The 19,962-nt window shown below is 30.0% G+C and overlaps 1 protein-coding gene across 2 annotated transcripts in view; it reads right to left on the bottom strand.

Annotated features, from left to right (window-relative positions):
- Positions 1–4,822: 4,822 nt before the first annotated feature.
- LOC129951412 (uncharacterized) overlaps positions 4,823–19,962 on the bottom strand; it is a 38,016-nt gene continuing 22,876 nt past the window's right edge. The window contains exons 2-5 of one of the 2 annotated variants that reach the window (XM_056063540.1): positions 15,461–15,744; positions 7,526–7,746; positions 6,043–6,470; positions 4,823–5,918 (exon numbers count right to left, since the gene is read on the bottom strand). In XM_056063540.1, coding sequence (XP_055919515.1) covers positions 5,542–5,918; positions 6,043–6,470; positions 7,526–7,746; positions 15,461–15,744 — 1,310 coding nt within the window. In that variant the 3' untranslated portion in view covers positions 4,823–5,541. The remainder of the gene's footprint in view (positions 5,919–6,042; positions 6,471–7,525; positions 7,747–15,460; positions 15,745–19,962) is intronic. The other variant, XM_056063541.1, reaches the window with a different exon arrangement.

The raw sequence follows: 19,962 nt of genomic DNA, 5'->3' as shown, positions 1-19,962 counted from the left end.
TTTCCTTAGGCGATGCAAGAAATATTTCATCCCTTCTGATCGGGCTGTTATCTACAAGACTTACATACGTCCAAAGCTTGAGTATAACTCCCATCTCTGGGCTGCTGCTCCTGCTACTTACTTAAACCTCTTGGATAGTATTGAACGTGAACATTTAAATTGATAGATAATAATATCATCATAAGTTCATTTAATTCGCTTGAACATCGTCGTAAGGTCTCTTGTCTGACCCTTTTTTACGGGTATTTTAACGGCTTATGCTCTAGTGAAATAGAGAGGTGCATTCCTCCCTTAAACAGTTTAACTGTAATGCTTGCGCTTATATGAATGCTCAGCAGTATACCCTCGAGCCCAACTTCGGCCGTACTGTCAAATACAGATAATCGTTCTTTAGCCGTAATACGCGAATGTGGAATGCCTTACCACACTCTGTCTTTCCTAGTCATTACAATATTTAGGAATTCAAAAGCAATGTGCATCGACATCTCCTTTTAAACCCTCTCTCCTCTTCCTAGTACTCACACTGTGCCTCTCCATAATAAGGGTAGTAAAATCTCCTTAAGTGTGTGCTTATTATTAAAAAAATCAGGCTTAGGAGTGTCTTTTGCATTATATGTTATAAGTTAGAAATAAGAAAGTAACTTGCAAGCACATAAATGGAAAAACAATCGGTGGCAACAAGGAAAAAAGTCCTACAAACCCCACTTCGGGAACGAAGGGGGCTTTTAATTGATATGCCAAAGCAAATTGCTGGAAACACCAATAATGACAACACTGCCAAAACATTTTTTTTAATCCTGAACTTACAGCAGAAATACCAGGTCTGAATCTTGATTTAATCAATCACTTCCGTGTTTTGCTTGAAGTGATATCGTGCGAATGTGAAATTGATGCCGAAATGTTTGGATTATACGCTAACAAAACAAAGGATATCTATCAATTCCTGGTATTACATGCCACCTTCTATACATAAAATCCGTATGCACTCGAGGGATATTATTAAGACTTAAATTTTACCTCTTGGGCAATTGTCTAAAGAAGCCCAAGAAGCAAGTAATAAAGAATATAGGCGTTTTCGAAACCATTTTAGCCGAAAATCTTCACTGCAAAACTCAAATCGAGTTATAATAAACAAATTTATAATTATCATTTTTTTTGTTGTTTCTTAAGACTAAAATTAACATTGTTATTATTACTGGATGAATCGTAATGACGTAGTTTGTATTTCTTGTAGAATGGCAAAAAGATAACAGCTGCCCAACAATGGGCTCTTAATAAAAGCCCTTTATATCTTTTGAAACAAATCGAATCAACTTCCCTGAATTAAAATTAAAATTTAATGAGTAAAAGTATGCAACAAAACATTAGCTGTGTCTTTATCCCAATGAAATATGCAATAAATTTTGAAAGTTGCGTCAAGTCGCGAGATACATAATTGAAAAACATTATCAAAATTATAATACACTTTTGGAATATTATTAACTTCCCATAGGAAGTTATTGTAATGGGTCCGATTTGTCAAATTGCAAATTTTGACATTTCTCGATGTTTCAAGGTCCCTAGAGTCGAAATAAAAGATTTTTAGAAATATGTCTGTGCGTGCGTGTGTACGACTGTACGTACGTTCGCGACGTTTATTTCGTCGTCCATAGCTGAAACACCAGAAGACATATCAACTTCAAGATGCAGAAAGGGCTCTCAAGAAAATTGCGTGGGTGGTTTTTTTTACCATAGCAGTTTAAAAAAGTTGAACATTTTGGTTAATCCTAAATATCATACGAACTAAAAACGGTAGAGACTTGAATTAAATTGTATATAATATTTTGTAACGTGAACCAAACGTATGTATTTTTTGAAAACAATCCAATTAACGGTTTTTTTATAAATCAAAAAAAAAACTGAAAACAAATTTTTAACCTCGAAAACTTTACTAATACAAAATGATTTTAACCCCAAAACAATTTTGGATTCGATATTTTGACCGATAGTGCATCATTTTTCGTCTGGGCTACTGTTGAATAATTTATTGCTAGTATATAGTCATTTTTGTGTTTTACAATTTAATAATGAAACTGAAAACCGAGTACGATGTAGGGTTGAGTACGGTGTACGGTTAAATTACCGTACTGTCTGAACACTCCAACCGAAAGACACCGAATCGAGAAAATGTCCGATACAGTGAAAATATCGAATCGTGTGAACGGGCTCTTAGTTCGGTCAGTTAGTATGTAATATACGATTTTATTAATTCAATATTGGTATTGGTTTGTGAACAGTCTTATAAGAGAATGCAATATTTTGAATTAAACTTAAAGTTTGCATTCGTTTGACATACAATTTTTCAATCACCAAGTGACCTTAAAAATAACTGCAATCATTTTTTCTCCAATCACTTGACTGCATTTAATTTATTGTAATCATTTGGGAACTCATGTATTTTTTGCATCCACTTGAAGTCTTTGCATTCTAAAGTAAAATTTTGATACACGAAATATTACCAACAATATTTTTCACATGATGAAATCAGTTTAATTTCAATATTCCAATTTCCAACAAATTACCGATTGCAGAAACAAATCTTATTTAATATGAAACACGTTTGAAGCCAATATCTTAATTTTCTGAACAGATATTTGAGTCAAAAATGAATTTAGAAAGTTTTAGTAATGATTTGTATGTATTTATACATAATATTACCAGATACCAAAATTGTTATTTTTTCGTTTTTTTTTAAGTTATTTCTTGTTCGCAAAATAATCGAAGTGCCTTTAGTTTTTTGAATTTAAAACTTTTGAAATTATATTAGTTCGGTATAAGAAAAATGTTCACTTTTTTAAATTAAAATAGGAAGTTATTGTAATCGGTTCGATTTGTAGATTTGAAAAATTTGACATTTCTCGACGTGTCAAGGTCCCTAAAGTCTGAATACAAGATTTTAAGAGAGATTTCCATTCGTGCGTTTGTACGTTCGTACGTCGTTAGAGATATCGACTTCAAATAAATTTTGTTATTTAGATAATAATGCAGAAAGGACTCCAAAAAAAATAAGTGGGTGGTTTTTACCATAACAATTTAAAAGAAGGTGGACATTTTGCTAAGCCCAAAATATCTCACGAAACAATAACGCTAGAGGCTTGAATATTATATATTGTAACGCAATACTGATTAAATATATTTTAGGGAAAAAATCCAAATACGATTTTTTTATAAATCGAAAAAACTGAACAAAATTTTTGTCACCTCGAATATTTTACAAACAAAATATTATTTTATCTCCAAAATAATTTTTGGCAACGAATAATAACAATTTTCATATCTGGTTAAATTTTGAGATTTTTAAGATTGACAGTTTTTTTTTAGAAAAATAAAAACCTAAAAACACATTTCTAAAAGTATGTAAAAATTGATTTTCGACTGAAATATCTTTTAAAAAAATTAAGATTATGGCTTCAAACTAATTTTGTCTTATAACACATATTGTTTTCAACATTCAAAAAATCTTGAGAAAAATCGAATTGACAGTTTTTTAACAAACAATACAAATCTCAAAAAAAAATCTAGAAGTTACTAAAATGAATTTTTGACTCAAATATCTTTTAAAAAATTTAAGATATTGGCTTCAAATACATTTTTTCTTATAACAAATATTGTTTTCAACATTCGGAAAATTTTGAGAAAAATCGAATTGACCTAAGAAAATGTTTGTATAAAAAAAAAACAAAATCTACAAAAAATAGTACTCAAATTTGGTACAAAATTATGCCCGGTTCTCGATATCTCGTAAATAATAGAAGGTATTGACTTTAAATTAATTTTGTTTATCCAATTTGTATTTGTTTATACAAGAAATACAAATTTGTAATAAATGCTTGTTTAATTGGTAAAAATTAGTTTTAGCCTAAAATATATTTAGTTCCTAATTTTTAATTTTTCAAGATCAATTCTACTAGCAATTTTTTGAAACAAACAACAAAAAAAAATGATTTTCTTATACAATTTTACGTGGTGTTTTTTTTATATTATTAAAAAGAAATTGTAGCTTCTCATTTATTCATTTGTTTAATAAATAAATATTACCTAAGTCCATGTTACAGTTCTCAAAGGTAAATGCTCTTAAGTCGACTTAATTGGTTTAAGCTATTTATCTTTTTTTGTACATTCTGTCCACGAACAATTTTTGCTTTTTAAACCTCGATGATGATAAGATATTTGACCACAAACTTTTTCTACATTTAAATTCCATACATTGACTCAAGATGTTTTCCATATTTGGTTGATAAAAAAAGTTAATAAAGAAAAACAGAAACACAATAGCGGGAAAACCGACCTAAAAAGATGTTAGGATTATTAGAACTGTTAAAGATGTTTTGGTAAAAGCAGTTAAGTTAAAAAAAAACATTAATTAATGCAAGAAATACTCCACTCATCAATACTTAATTTAACTATATAAATAATTGTATTAAAAAATGCCAAAATTACTGTAAACTGTATCTTCATATCTTGCTTATTTTTTAAACAAAGATTACAAGTTCGCTTTCTAAGAACCTATAAAAGGAGACTAAAGCGCTTTTATCTTTTTAACACATAGTCTGTGGCCGATTTTCTAAATGACAAAATTTGTGTTTTGTTTTAATGATATCAATTTTTTATTTAGAATCCTGAAGTTAAAATTAATTTTAACACTTAAATGTAATACCGTTTTTTAAATATAAAAAAAAAAGTTTTCTAAAAAGAGGCAATTTTTGCAGATTTGTATTTTTTTTTAAACTTTTTAGTTAAAGTTGTAATAAAAAACCTGAAAAAAGTAATAATAAAAACAAAATTAATTTCTTACATACATTTATTTTTACATAAATAAGTTCATTTAATACTCTAAGTTTTTACAATTTGTTTTCTATATTTGCGTTTTTGATTTCGAAGTCATTTCAATCGACATTAATGTTAAGAGTTAAGAATAAATTCATTTGTGTAAAATTAATATTTAAAAGACCGACTTAAAAATGCAGGTCACTTCAAAACTTCGAAAAAAGTAACTAATATCTAGAGAACACAATATTTTATGTATTTTTCTTCCTTTTTTAAACAAAATCAAGATGTGTATTTTTATATTCCCAGACACTTTAGTCATATCACATACAAATTGTTTTTGTTAATTTTTTGTTTACAAAAACAAAATACTTTTACAAAACATAAAAAAAAGAAAATTTTGAAAAGTATCTGAGAAGACACAATTTTCGATATTGTTGTAATTTAAAATCTTAACGCATTCACTCGCATATTCACAAAATAAAAAATATAGACAACATCCATACATTCCACTCGCAGCACAGCTACAATCTACAGACCTTACCTACGCATAAATTTTACATAATTATTATAGTGTATTAAAAATAAATTTTCTTTTTTTACAAAAAATTACTTAATAAACTTTAATTAAATAGCTGATGAGCATAATAAGCATAAACAGTCAGTCATATATAAAATCATTAATTACAATTTTTAAAAATTTGTTTTTAATAAACTAATTATATAGGCAGTAGGCTAGGAAGTGACTGAAATCTCGGTGGTTATTGACGTTGTCGTTGTGGATGGCGTTGGCGTTGTCGTTGGTGTGGTTACCGCTGTGGGTGTTGGCGTGGATGTAGGCGTGGAGCTTGTGTTTGGCTCGGTGCTTGTACTTGTTTGCATTACAGATGCTGAAGTGACTGCGGTGGCATCCGCCTCAGGAGTTACAGCTTTTTGGTTGGGAAATAGGACGGAGTAGGGCGGTGGTGGATCGAGCTCCTCGTAGTTTGGAGGCGTCGACTGATGCTCGATTGTGATGTTACCCTGCTGCATGGAGGCATCAGAGTCACTGTGGGCTGATTGCGATGCAGAAGCTGTAATTGTGTGATCGGTTTTGTTAAGGAAACAGCATTCTATGTAAATGTTGTCCAACAAATATATATAAAATAGATACAAAATAATAGCACCCTTAGCCAAAGAATTCACCGAAAGCATTTGAAAAGTAAAACAAAAAAATAATTTTCATTCATATCTTACCCCAAAGTCCACAAATAAGAAGTGCCCCTCCGCAAAGAAGCATGCCCAGCATCAAATAACCCCATGGTCCGTATTTCGAAAGGTCACTATTTAGACCTAGGCGAGTTGTATTGCGTCTGGTATACCCACTTCCACTGGCCATATTTTCACCTACGACATGTGATTTATTTTTCGCACCATCGTTGACGGTTTTCTCCGTTATTGGATTTTTGGTTGTGTTTGCTTCTGCATTTGGGGGTGGAGCGTCGAAGGCGAAGAGATTTCTAAACATTTCTATCACCCAGTGTTCGAGGATCACACCGTCGTCAATTTTCTTACGATTCCAGCACATGTCATTGTCTTCGTCACTATCGTAGTCAATGCTGTATGGACAATGCCGTATGCCATCACATACTAGGGCCTTTGAAATACAAAGCAATGGTTCCAGGCTGAAAAAAATTAAAAATTTCAATTGAAAAAATGTTGAAAAACGTAACAAAAATAAAGCAATTGGCAGATTAAGATTTGGATTTTCAAATAAAAGCCGAAACCAAGTTTTTTGGTTTGGAGCTTTACTTAAAATTTCCACATACATATGTTTTCTAAGGATTAGAAGTGATTTCTTCTAAAATTCAAAAAAATTGCATAACAAAACCTTACAACAGTATTGCTTTGAAAACAGCACCTCCAAATCTAAAATTTACTGTTGGCTCTTACTCTGCTTTTCTTCGTTTAATTTTTTAACTTTGCCTGTTTTGAATTTATTTTTAAAAAATGTAGCGTTATTCTCAGCACAACAAATCAAGAACTATTATCAGTTTCTAATCCAATTAACTATTTCATGAATTCAGTCTTGATGGTAAAAAGTTTTAGACAAATAACGCAGTAAAATAATTGTGGAGTACTTGGTCAATAAAGTATTTAAGCAGTATTTCAAGCCTTTTTTCATAACTTCAAGACTTAAGTGGTGTTTTAAATACTTTGGAAATTACTTCAGGTACCCGAGCAGTATTTTGAACTTAAGGTACTTGAGTATTACATCTATTGCACAAATATTTAAGAACTCAGTTGTACTCGAGTTGAAGATAATTCTAACATCACTTCTATTACCACATTTGAGCGATTTCCAGTAATTGGGTAATGTTTTCTTCGATATATCAACGTCTACTTGGAAAGGATCTATTTCAGAGAAAAAGTTTGGATCAAAGACTATAATGCTTTTCAAGTACTTTGAAGTACTGCTCAAGACATACATTATTAAAAGATCGAAAATGTTTGCTTTTTATAGTAAGAGAGTCATTGAAAAAGTTTTCCACCTGAATTTTGAAAGTATTAACTATTCGACAATGTACAAATAAGGCTACAAAACTTATTTTCATTTATTTACATTTATTTATTTCGTTCATATGCAGTTTTCAAGCAATTTAAAAAATTTGAATCCAATGGAATCGCAAATTATTCTATACGAACTATTTAAATAGCCCTTTAAGTAACTTAAACTTACCCAATTTTTAAACATGGATGTTTGTTTTCTTCCTGGCAGGCATCACCTTTCCCCAAGACTGTTATCATTAATTTCGATGACAATTCATGTCCACCATGTTCCCATACCACACGAAGTCGTCCTTGAAACAATTTCACTGGATCTTCCATATCTGCAGTTGCGTCTTCCAATTGGCAAGGATCAACCTGCCATGATAGTAGCTGTGGTTCCAGTGAACTAAACTGAAATCAAACATTAAAAATTAAAAAATAAGATGATAAAAATATTTGCATTAAAAACAAAACAATTCAAATTTAGATCATAAAAATTGTTGTTGGCTTACAAAGTGTTTTATAGGTACGCAAAATAAAATTAAAAACATATATGTATGTATATTTTATTTACATTCAGATCACGTATGCACCTATACATATATTTATGCAGATGTGATGGCGAATAAAATTAAAAAATAATTTCAACAAAATTGTTGTTGAATACAAATCAAAGCGTATTTATCTAACTTCATTCCCTTACCTACATGCAAATATGGGTATTTGTGTTATGTTGTATTTTTAAGCCACAAAATATTTTATATAAATTAAGTATATTTTTTATTTACGTTTCGTTCTGTATTTTTATGTTTTTCTTTTTGTATTTATTCGCGGCTTCAGAGATGAGTTGAGATGGAAATATTAATAAAACGAGAGTGGATTTTAAACGGCTTGATTGGAAAATTTTAACAGATTTTCATATTCATCACATGTGATAATTTTTTGTATATACAATTTGCTTTCCATAATTTGATAAAAAGTAAAAACATTCATTATGTAGTGGTCCTAGAGTAAGCTTTTCTTCAAAAATCATTTCGCAATTAATAACATTTTAAGGAACAGAAAGTTTGGTGGAGAACTGATGTTGGAAAGGTTTAAATACTTTTTTGACTAGTAAAACCCCTATGATTAGGACAACACTTTTTGAAAAATATAGCCATTTCTTAAAACCAACTAAATAAGTAACAAAAAAGGAATTTGTACCTCTCCTCTACTAAATTACAAGAAATAAAAGTTTTACCAATTTCCCTTACAACTTTATTTGACATTTCTCGATCTTTTAGGATACAACAATCTAAAATAAAGGTTTTTAGATATTTTGTGTTTGCGTGTGTACGATATTCGTACGTCGAAACGTTCAGGATATTATTTTTCATAGTCCATATCTCAAGCGCCAGTAGTGATATCGACTTAAAAGGATTTTTATTTTACATCTAAGAACATCTGAAGTTTTCAGACATGACTTTTAAAAATTAAGTGGGAGCTCTATTTGCTTTAGCAATTCAAACAAAACATTAAAATGCTGGCTTACCCCACAAATTTCACAAAGTTTATAACAATTAGTTATTATATTATGTAATGTAACGTAGTATCAAAATTTGTGTCAATAAAAAAAATCTGTAAACGGTTTTTTTTTATAATTCAAATAAACTATGAAAAAAAAATTGTCACCTCGAATATTTTACGAAAACAAAAGAATCTTACTTCCAAAATAAATGTATGCAACGAAGAATAACGTTTTTGACATGTAGTAAAATTTTTTGAAAAACCGAAGTAACGGATTTCTTACAATAATTAAAAACCTTAAAAAAACCATTACTAAAAGTAAGTAAAAATTAATTTGCGACTCAAATATCTTAGCAAAAATTAAATTTATTGCATTCGAATTCATTTCATCTTACAAAAAATTTTCAATATTTAGTAAAATTTGTATAAAATCCAACAATCAGTTCTTCAGTACATAAACTAAGTAAAATAGTACGCATAATTGGTAAAAATGAATATTTGATTCTCGATATCTCGTGAATAAATAAAAATATTGACTTTAAAAAGATTTTATTCTTTCAACAAATGGCATGTTTTGCACTTGTAAAAAATTCCAACATGAGATTCTAATCAAGAGTGACGATGGTAGCGTAGTCGAATAAAGTGCGTCGCCCGATTCCGTCTGTCTGTCTGTCCTGACCCCTACAGCCCAAAACATTGATTCAATTGACTTAAAATTTGCAAATTAAGGTTTAAAACCGATTCGCATTAGGAGTTCTTTCTTTTTTATGACTAAAAATAACAGTAGTCCCCATACTAATTTTTTTGTCAAAAATCCGAATTTTCTCAAAAACAAAACGATAGTTTTTTTTTAATTTTCGTAAAACATTTTTTTTCTTAATTTCGATTCTTTGAATATAAAATTTATTTATTTATATTGCTTTAGAAGGATGCCATCATATTTTGTTTTTAAGTTTTCTCAAGAACTCATCAATCGATTTCAATAACATTACAATAGCTCTTATACTGCCTCAATAATATTTGATGTTCAAAAATGTAATTGTTTTTTATTTTGATTTTTAAACATTTAATAATTTATAATTTAATTATAATACATTTTTTTTCAAAATTCCATATCTTGGAAACCGGTCATATATATATTTACAAAATTGAAATTTAAAGCGTATATTAATAAGTTGTAAATAACTGCATAACAAAAATTTTCTTAACCAAATTGAAAAAATGTATACATACAAAATTAATTGAAAAAGAACTGCTCTAACGATTTTCAAATAGAAATTTTGAAATATTAAGTTATCTTTGTGAAATTAAAAGGCGTGTCACTTTAAAAAAAAAAAACTTTTTAGTAGGTACATTTTTGTAACTTAAAATACAGCAAATAGTTTTAAACACACTTTTGGATACATAAGCAGGTTTGTTTATGACCCAGTCGTGCATTTTATTTATATAAAAAATAAAAACTAAAAAAAAAATTTTACCTACATTGTTAAAAAACGTTTTTTGTCTAAAAATCTCGTTTAAAAAAACAGATTTTTAAATCAAACATTGATTGATTTTAACTGTTAGTTAATTGTTTAAAAAAATTCAATTGACAACATTTTTACACATACAAAACCAAAACCAACAAAAACATTATGAAATTTATAACAAATGGTATTCGACTCAAGTATTTTTAAAACAAAGAATTTTAACTTCCCATAGGAAGTTATTGTAATGGGTCCGATTTGTCAAATCGAAAATTTTGACATTTCTCGACGTTTCAAGATCCCTAGAGTCGAAATAAAAGATTTTTAGAAAGATGTCTGTGCGTGCGTGTGTACGTACGTTTGTACGTCCATACGTCCGTACGTCCGTACGTCCGTACGTTCGCGACGTTTTTTTCGTCGTCCATAGCTCAAGAACCAGAAGAGATATCGACTTCAAATAAATTTTGTTATACAGATAATAAGGCAGAAAGATGCAGAAAGGGCTCTCAAGAAAATTGCGTGGTTGGTTTTTTTACCATAGCAGTTTAAAAAAAAGGTGAAAATTTTGGTTAACCCTTAATATCTGACGAACCAAAAACGCTAGAGACTTGAATTTTATATAATAGAATGTAACGTGATCTCAAAGAAGTATATTTTTTGAAAAAAATCTATCTAACGGTTTTTTTTTCTAAATCAAAAAAACTGAAAAAAAAATGTGTCACCTCCTAAATTTAACGACTAACATATGATTTCATCTCCAAAACAATTTTGAGCAACGGAGAATAATGTTTTAAAAATCTGATAAAATTTTGAGAAGAATCGAATTGACAATTTTTTTTATAAAAAATAAAAATCTAAAAAAACATTACTCAAAGTTCGTAAAAATTAAATATCGATTCAAATATCTTTTCAAAAACTTGAAATTTGGGCTTTAAGCTTATTTAATTTTATAAGAAATATTGTTTTCAACATTCAATAAAATTTTGAGAAAAATTAAATTGACAGTTTTTTTACAAAAAATAAAAACCTAAAAAAAAAATTAATAAAAGTTGGTAAAAATTGATTTTCGACTCAAATATCTTTTCAAAACTTTGAGATATTGGCTTTAATTTACTTTTATCTGTAAAAAAATATTGTTGTCAACATTCAGTAAAATTTTGAACAAAATCGAATTGCAAGTTTTTTTTATAAAAAATTAAAAACCGAACAAAAATTAACAAAAGTTGGTAAAAATTGAATATGGATTCAAATATCTTTTCAAAAACTTGAAAGTTAGACTTCAAACTTATTTTATCTTATAGAAATATTGTTTTAAGCATTCTGAAAGATGTTGAGAAAAATCGAATTGACAGTTTTTTTTACAAAAAATAAAAACCTTAAAAAAAATGTATAAAAATTGGTAAAAATTGATTTTCGACTCAAATATCTTTTCAAAAATAGTAGATATTGGCTTTTTACTACTTTTATCTTTCAAAAAATATTGTTGTTAACATTTAGTAAAATTTTGAAAAAAATCGAATTGATAGTTTTTGTACAAACAATTAAATACCTAAAAAAAATTTAACAAAAGTTGGTAAAAATTGATTTTCGACTCAAATATCTTTTCAAATCCATAAAATATTGGCTTCATACTAATTTTATCTTATAGAAAATATTGTTTTCAACATTCGATAGAATTTTGAAGAAAATCGAATTGACGGTTTTTTTTACAAAAAATAAAACTATAAAAAAAAACAATACTAAAACTTGGTTAACATTTACTTTCGACTCAAATAGCTTCTCAAAAATATTGGCTTCAAACTTATTTTATTTTACAGAAAATATTGTTTTCAATATTCAGTGATTTTTATATAATAATCAAACAGTCCGTTTTTTTATAAAATCTATAAAAAATAGTACGCAAATTTGGGAAAATCGATACTAGTACATATAGACGAACTTTTAAGCAAGACAAATCGACAGACGGGATGGGAAGTTATCAGTGTGGGTCGCATCCCAGCCTCTTTTTTTGACTTCAAATTGTTCATTGTTATAAATATTTTGTTCAAATTTAAGAAAAATAGACATACGGGCACGAATGGTAAATTGTCAGCGTGGGTCGCATATGAACCTTTTTTAATCGTTGAGCAACATTTTTCTATAAACAAATAATATACAACAAAAAAGCAAAAATTAACGGCATATATAGTTTCTTTTGATTTCTAAAAGTATAATGCTGACTTGAAAATCGTAGATTTATTCAAGTTCAAATACTCTCAATCTGAATAAAATTTGTGTTTAAAACAGATGGGATCTATTTTTAGATTTCTCTGGCTATACAAACACCCTAACCTTTACTCTACTGGATGAATCGGGCTGCAATCGGGTTATCTTTATTTCATTAAATATTAAGACTAACCATTTAAGGGGTTGTTTGAAATTTAATTATCTTTCAGTTTCAACGTTTTAAAAAATAAGAGTTTTTTCTTCATTCACTTTTCATTTGTCTCCAATTCCGCAGCTGTCCAACTCTAGAGTTTATATCAAACAAGGAGTTGAAAATCAAGTCGAGGATTGTTTTTATTATTTGCAGGGAAGAAAAAGCTAAAGTGCATCTGCTTAGATTTTAAATATTTTTTCTTGACAAATTTGAGTAATTTTTGTATAGTATTAAGCTACATTTTGTGTAATTGAACTTTATAACTCGTACAAGTCCATCATTTTTGAATGGGTTAAAAAGTTTCTTGTGTCCAACTCACATTGAGTAGAATTCTTTAATTAATTTATAATTAATGGACCACTATTCATACCTAAAATATGGAGGTTTACTTGATTCTAATAAGGCTCCGGTGAAGATAAAAACAAGCCAAAAAATAATGGTGTTCTAAATTATTAAGTGATTATATACAAAATTGTATGTTTTATCCCAAAAGCTTATAGGTATTCAGAAAAGTACTCCTTATTATGAATTTAATGTGATTTGAATTTGAATTATTCGTGCCGGAAATCTTAATCAGATATGTACCTATGCCTACTTACACTGTTAACTAACTATGTTACCAATTCTTTAAACGTATTCAATTTATTTTTTTGTTTTAATATCTAAAATTAAAATAAAACAAAATTATTTTAAAAGCGATATTAATAGGGAATAAGTTAAGCGCCATAAAAATGTTTAAATTTACTAATGACGTCTGTTGTTGCGATTTCACCTTGCGCCAGAAAACGTGTTTACTTTTGCAGCACCACAAGCTTGTGGTGATGGCATGTTGTAGGTATTTCTAGTATGGTGGGAAGAAGCCGTAGCCACCGCGCCACGCTCGCTGCGGCACCGGCTGCCACTATGAACAAATCAATACGTCAAATCGTTGCGAATTTTTGTATTTCCTGGAACCTCGTTGTGAATATTAATATCAAAACTTTTCTTAAGGAAGCTTTTTTTATTTTATTAAATGTATCGCTAATTAATAAATTTGTCAAGAGCGAAATATTCTCTAGATAAGTATTACTCGAAGCACATCACACTTAATTCAATCAATTTGTATGGGCTTAGTAAATACACTGCAATGAAGAAAATCAAAACATAATACAAGTAATTTCTTCGTATTTTCCCTTAATTATTTCAAAAAATAAAAATTTCCTCAACTTAAAAATTAAAATGTAGTTTTTGGTTGAAAAGAAGGTAAAAATCTTAAGAAAATTGTTAACAAAACTTTTCGGTAAAATATTTATTACAACAACGTTTTAAAACTTGCAATATTCAAAACTAAAAATTTGATATTTCAAAAATAAAATTTGTTTTCGTTCTTATGAAAAGGTGATCAAAGTTATTTCAAATATGTTGTCCGGACTGTTTAAAAATAACTTCAGCCACGATCTTTTACTCGAAGTAGTGAAAATGGGTCTTTGATTATTGTTTGAATTTAAAAACAAATTATGTTCTTCTTTTCCAACAATTACTATAAAAATGTAGCTTTAAATATTTAAAATAACATTCAATAAAATGTTTCTGATATTGTATAAATAAATAACTAATGTCGTGCAGCAGCACATTGAGAACTAGGGCCTAGTAACTAACAACTTCCAACCTTTCCTGTGTGCGAGTAATGTTGCCAGGAATGGAAGGGGCCTACAATTTTCAGCCGAATCCGATCGGCTAATTTGAGAAAGCACTTTCCATGACAAGAATTACTCTTGGATGATTTTTCAATTCCTTTTTAAAGAATGTAACAGCTTCTAAATTTTGACGAAAATAAAAATAACTAGGAATTTCAAAAATTTGGCAAGACAAAAAATTCTTTTACCAAAAATAAAATATTTCAATGTCTTTTTCTTAATGAATAAATTGCGGTTTTTGATTTATTTGAATCAGTCTTTCAAATTTATAATTAAATGTCTTAATTATAGAAAAGTAAGACCAACAGAAATCAGAAATTATTTCCACTCATTAAACGCCGAATTTGCTCACCGCTCATGAACATTTTTTAACTTTTCTATGGAATCTCGTACACATAGTTGGGAATGATAAATCTTCGCTAAGTCAATAACCCCTTTTAAGCCAAATAATTGAAAGAAGTTATTGGCACTTGGCACAAGTAATTATAAATTTTTAACCTTGCTTTAAAAAAAACCCTCTGTGAACAAAATTCAAGATACAACATTTCAAAAGAACCATGAACTCATGGGAATAGACTATTTCACCAGACCATATGAATCATATGTCATTTACCTGCTGAACAATAATAATTTGTTTCTTTTCTTTTACCCGAGTATAAGGCTATAAGTACTTTTATATGATCATATTGCGGTCATAGTCAAGCTCAAGGTCAACATTTCAAAATTATAGTTTAACAACGTCTCTTTGCAGTTACATTTTATAGTATGTAGTTTTTTATACCATAAGGTATTTAAAAGCGCAGGTATCCACCCGGAAACGTTATGAGGCGTCAAGTCTAGCCAGACAGAAAATATAAAATAGTAATTAAAATTCAAAAAGCAGAACAACAAAGAGAAATTATTTTTTGTTTAGGTATTGTGTTGGCAAATACCTATCCTACATTAATTTTATTTCTCGACTAAGTAACTGATTATATCATTTTGAGCTAATTACGTGGGCCATTTCGTTTTTTTAGGTTATGGTGGCTTAGCAATATAAACAAGCTTCAGATACTTACAATTTTTAGAGGACAAGTTCGATTTCTTTGAACTCTGTCAACATCCATTAGAGGTGGACCAGCATGGGCATTGTGATGTTTTTTCTTGAGTTTTGGTATAATTAATCTTACTATAAAACCATGGGCAGCTGGGGCACTGAGAATACGCAAACATGACTCTTTCTTCGTTTCAGGATTAAATTCTAATATCAGACTAGATTCTTTGCCATCACTCTCAATAAAACGTTCTTGTTGGCTTGAGCACATTGGCTCGAAATTTGGCTGAGACATCAGTAAGTTTACATCTGAAAAAAATAAAAAAATCAATAATAGAAATATTTGTAATTTTATTTAATTTTGTTGTTATAAAAAGTTAAGTACCTATACCCCCTAAAAATGCGTACGTTTCTTAAATTAACTAATCATGAGCTTCGGAAAAGTTGTTAGTTACTTTTAGTCATACATTTTTAGATATAATATAACCCCATTTTAGTTTATAATTATCTAAAATATTTGAACAAACAATTATTTTCAAATTCCATCATTCACACCAAAAACTAATTTTATAATTTTTATTAAATTTTATTGTATCAGCTTTTTCACTTGACAATTTTTAATTTAGTTTCAGAACGCACCCTTTCACTATTTATTGAACTGTCATTTTCAATTTATTCAGCAAAGTCAAAACATTTTTATCATGGTAAAATATACGTACGACCAAAGTCTACAAATTATAAAATTATTCATTCGGAGTTGCTGACCGATACTTTAGGAAAGTCAACTCCAATTCCCGACCGAAATTCCCGTCCTAGTAGATAGACAATAAGAAGTTTAGTGCAAACATTTGCACCTTCTTATTCATTGTGTAATGTTGCCGTGTCAGTGAGACAACGGGTTGGTCGAAGTGTCGAAAATATTACTGCCGCTCAGGCGACCATAGCAAACGATCTAAATCAGAATTGGACATCCCTCACACCAAATAATGGCTTAAAGATCTTTGAAATATGAAATATGGACTTCGACGAAATGCCTTAGGTTAAGTTGAGTTAAAGTGGCTGTTCGTGATGGAGTAGGACGCTATTGGTTCAAGTTTAATGGCCTATTGTGATACCACATGAATCTTGAGGGTTTCTTCTAAGACCAATAAAGTGATTTTGAGTCCCTTCCTTAACGCGAGAGTCTGATTGTGTTACTATGATTGAAATCGTTTAAATCGTTATAGAAGAATTCGTCTAGGTAAGTCTTGCGTTTTTGAGGTAGAGCAGGCCATATACAGAGAAGGTAAATAACTGTTTTCTCCTTTTCCTCCTTAATAAAGCCTCTGGAAAAGTCATTTTCTCGCTTTCCTTTTAGACAGTGCCCGGTTACGACATCGATCTTCCTCGTTCATAAAGCTACTGGAAAAGTCATTTCCTCACTTTGCTTTGAGACAGTGCCCGGTTACGACATCGATTATCTAGCTTATAGTATGTAATCTGCTTAGAAATAGCAAGCAGCTTGATCACTTTAAACCTAGCATAGGCCCGAATGTTTGTGTGACCTTGCCCGTGGTGATGTTATTACACCTACTGTTGCCTTGTTCATAGTGTCTTGCATTAGCAATAGTTTACATATAGCGATCTGTATGCCAGCATTAGCTAAGCGTGGTAGATTGTGTTGTACTGTACTATTTCTGGCGAGTTCATCTGCTTTACAATTACCTTTGGCCCGGCTACCAGCAAATGTGAATACTAAACTGTTGTGCCATCTACATTAGAAATGATCGACAGTTATGGAATTTATAGAGTTTGTAGAGACAAAATTCAGAGATTTGATAGCGGCCTGACTTACTAAGAAAATACAGATATCAGATGTCGATTTCACGTTTTCTTTAAGTCACGACAAGACATCTTTTATTGTCAATATTTCCGCCTAAGGCGGAATGAGAGACTTAAATTCCGTCATTCAGAGTACACACCTCCTCCAACCCCTTGCCGTGGACGACATTTGGTTTAAGAAAGATGATGACAAAAGAAACACAGCGCACCTTGTATAGGGTCCGCAGAATAATTATTTTTTTTGAAAATGCTATAAAAGCATCGAGTAGTAGCTTCGGCTGTTTGGCACGTAGCACCGCGCGCCATCCTGTAGACACCAAATGTTGCCAATATCCTCCTCTTCAATTGTTGTGAACAAAAATTCGAATTCGTTCAACAAGCTCAATAACGATCGCCATTGACTTTAACGGCCATTTCTTGCTCATTTTCCAAAAAAAATGGCCCAATTATGCCTCTGGACCAAAATCCTCACTAAATAGTGACTCGTTTAGGGTATATCGACAATTTTGCTTGTTTACATACCCGCCAAGATCAAAATAAGCTTCATTTGAAAAGATGATTTTTTTGCGCTAAGTGTTACTATTTACGAAATAAGCACTACTTGATAAAAAAAAAAAAAAACCTTTGATGGCCGACCCTATACGAGTACAATCGATTTCTGATCTGATTAAACGCCTCTAATATATTTTCTTTGAGACTACAAAAAAAATTGTCTGTTTCTTATTGGAAAAACATTTATTAACTTTATATTCCCCTTACATTTAAATTAAAGAAAAAATACACTATTTAATAAAGAATTTGAAGTTTTTAAAATCGAAACTAATTGAAATAACTAATATAAAGACTTTGGTCAGATCATATTTAATGGTTACCCTAAGATATTCCAGGATTTAGTTTTTGTCTCTAAATTTGGATCTGTGGGGAAGTAATAATCATAACCGACTGTAAATAAATTGAATAATTTTTGTTTTAATTTTGTTGAGAATATTGTTAGTAGATGAAAATTACATAGTTAAAACGTCACAAAATTTATAGAGCTTATAAGTAGGTTAATTTTCAGCTATAATGCACTTAATGGTTCACTGGAGTAACTTCAGTTAAATTTAAGGTAAATGTTACTTTTTCGTCTCAAACATTTTTAATCAAAATTATATTTCTAAAATGAAAATGTGAAATGTAGATTTACAAAAACAATATTAACCTGCAACAACCTTAACAAATAAAGGTGCATAGCAAACCCTCAACAAAAACGACAACAAAATATTTAACTGTAATGACATTGAGCAAAATTCAGTAGAAAGCAATATAATCAATTAATAAAATGTAATTATCATTTTACAACTTTCATCACTAGTCCCAGTGTGCAAATATGTACATTTATATTAATTTCTATTAATATTCTCTAAACGATGACTTCCTCTATTTCAATATAATTAATTTTCAAATTCATATATTCATTGCAAAAATAAAAAAAAACATTGATATTAACAATAGCCTCAAAATAACTTTGATCTTCGCATTAAATTCCTTTACTCATAGAATTTGGAATTAAATTTCACCTGCAATTAACCTTTAAACATTAAATTTCATTTTTTTCATGAAGCCGTGTGTTTCTATTCAACATATTAGCACCAAGGAGACTCTATTGGCTATGTAGGTACCTGTACTTATAGCCACAAATCCAATAGCAGATTGTACATAATTTACTCAATAAATCTAACCACTTCCTAATTGAAAGCCACACGTTCATTATTTTACCACACGACTATCCGCACAGTTCCGTGGTTGTTGGTTATGAAGATAGATATTGGAGTACTTGGATAGACCTTACGTACTTCATAGATGCACTGCACACAAGCTATACTCATAACTTATAGCTTCTTATATGTATGCATGTATGTTTTGCAAAAGAGTGTACAATTTAGTTGTGCCTGAACGGTCAAATGCAATAACTCCAATTGATCTTTTAATTGAATCTGTCTAGCTGCACTCACGTAATTGGGTCAACATTAAAACAATTGTGTCACGCGTTTAAATTGCCATCCGCATCGGGCTTCGACGACGACACACGCGTCAACCGATGTGGTAGCTGCTGAAAGTAAATTCAGGTAAATTTAATTGCAATAAAAACTCAACTACGTAGAAAACTCAAGGAAATGAAAATCAAGGCCCTATTATTTTTTCACCTCTCAATATCCCCAGTCCCAAGGCACAAGCAGTATGTTGTGTTAAAGGTTCTTTGAATATTCCTATAATTTGTGATGCGATGCCCTATCGCTATCATTCATTTTAATGTGCGTTCGTAATGACTGTAGCAACAATTTGTTATGAATAAGTCCTCAATCACTGCATGCGTATCGTTCGTCCCCATCTCCATTTTCACATCGTCGTCGTCGTCTATTTGTTGTTTACACTGTACAAAATTCTTGGGATTAGTTTTTTTAACTGCATATAGGAAATTATTGTAATCAGGTCTATTTGTCGAATTGAAAATGTTGACATTTCTAGACGTTTCAAGGTCGTTCCAGTCTAAACAAGTGAATTTTTAAAAAGCGCGTATGTACGTACTTTTGTATGTTCGGAAAGCTTTTTTCGTCGCACATATCTCAAGAACCAGTAAAGATATCGACTTTAAATAAATATTATTATAAATTTAATAACACAGAAAGATGCAGAAAGGACTCTCAAAAAGTTGAGAGGGTGTTT

This window comes from Eupeodes corollae, chromosome 3 (genome assembly GCF_945859685.1).
Source record: "Eupeodes corollae chromosome 3, idEupCoro1.1, whole genome shotgun sequence".
Lineage (NCBI taxonomy): Eukaryota > Metazoa > Arthropoda > Insecta > Diptera > Syrphidae > Eupeodes > Eupeodes corollae.
The sequence above is the reverse complement of the archived record's forward strand: the minus strand, read 5'-3'. Positions and strand labels throughout refer to the sequence as shown.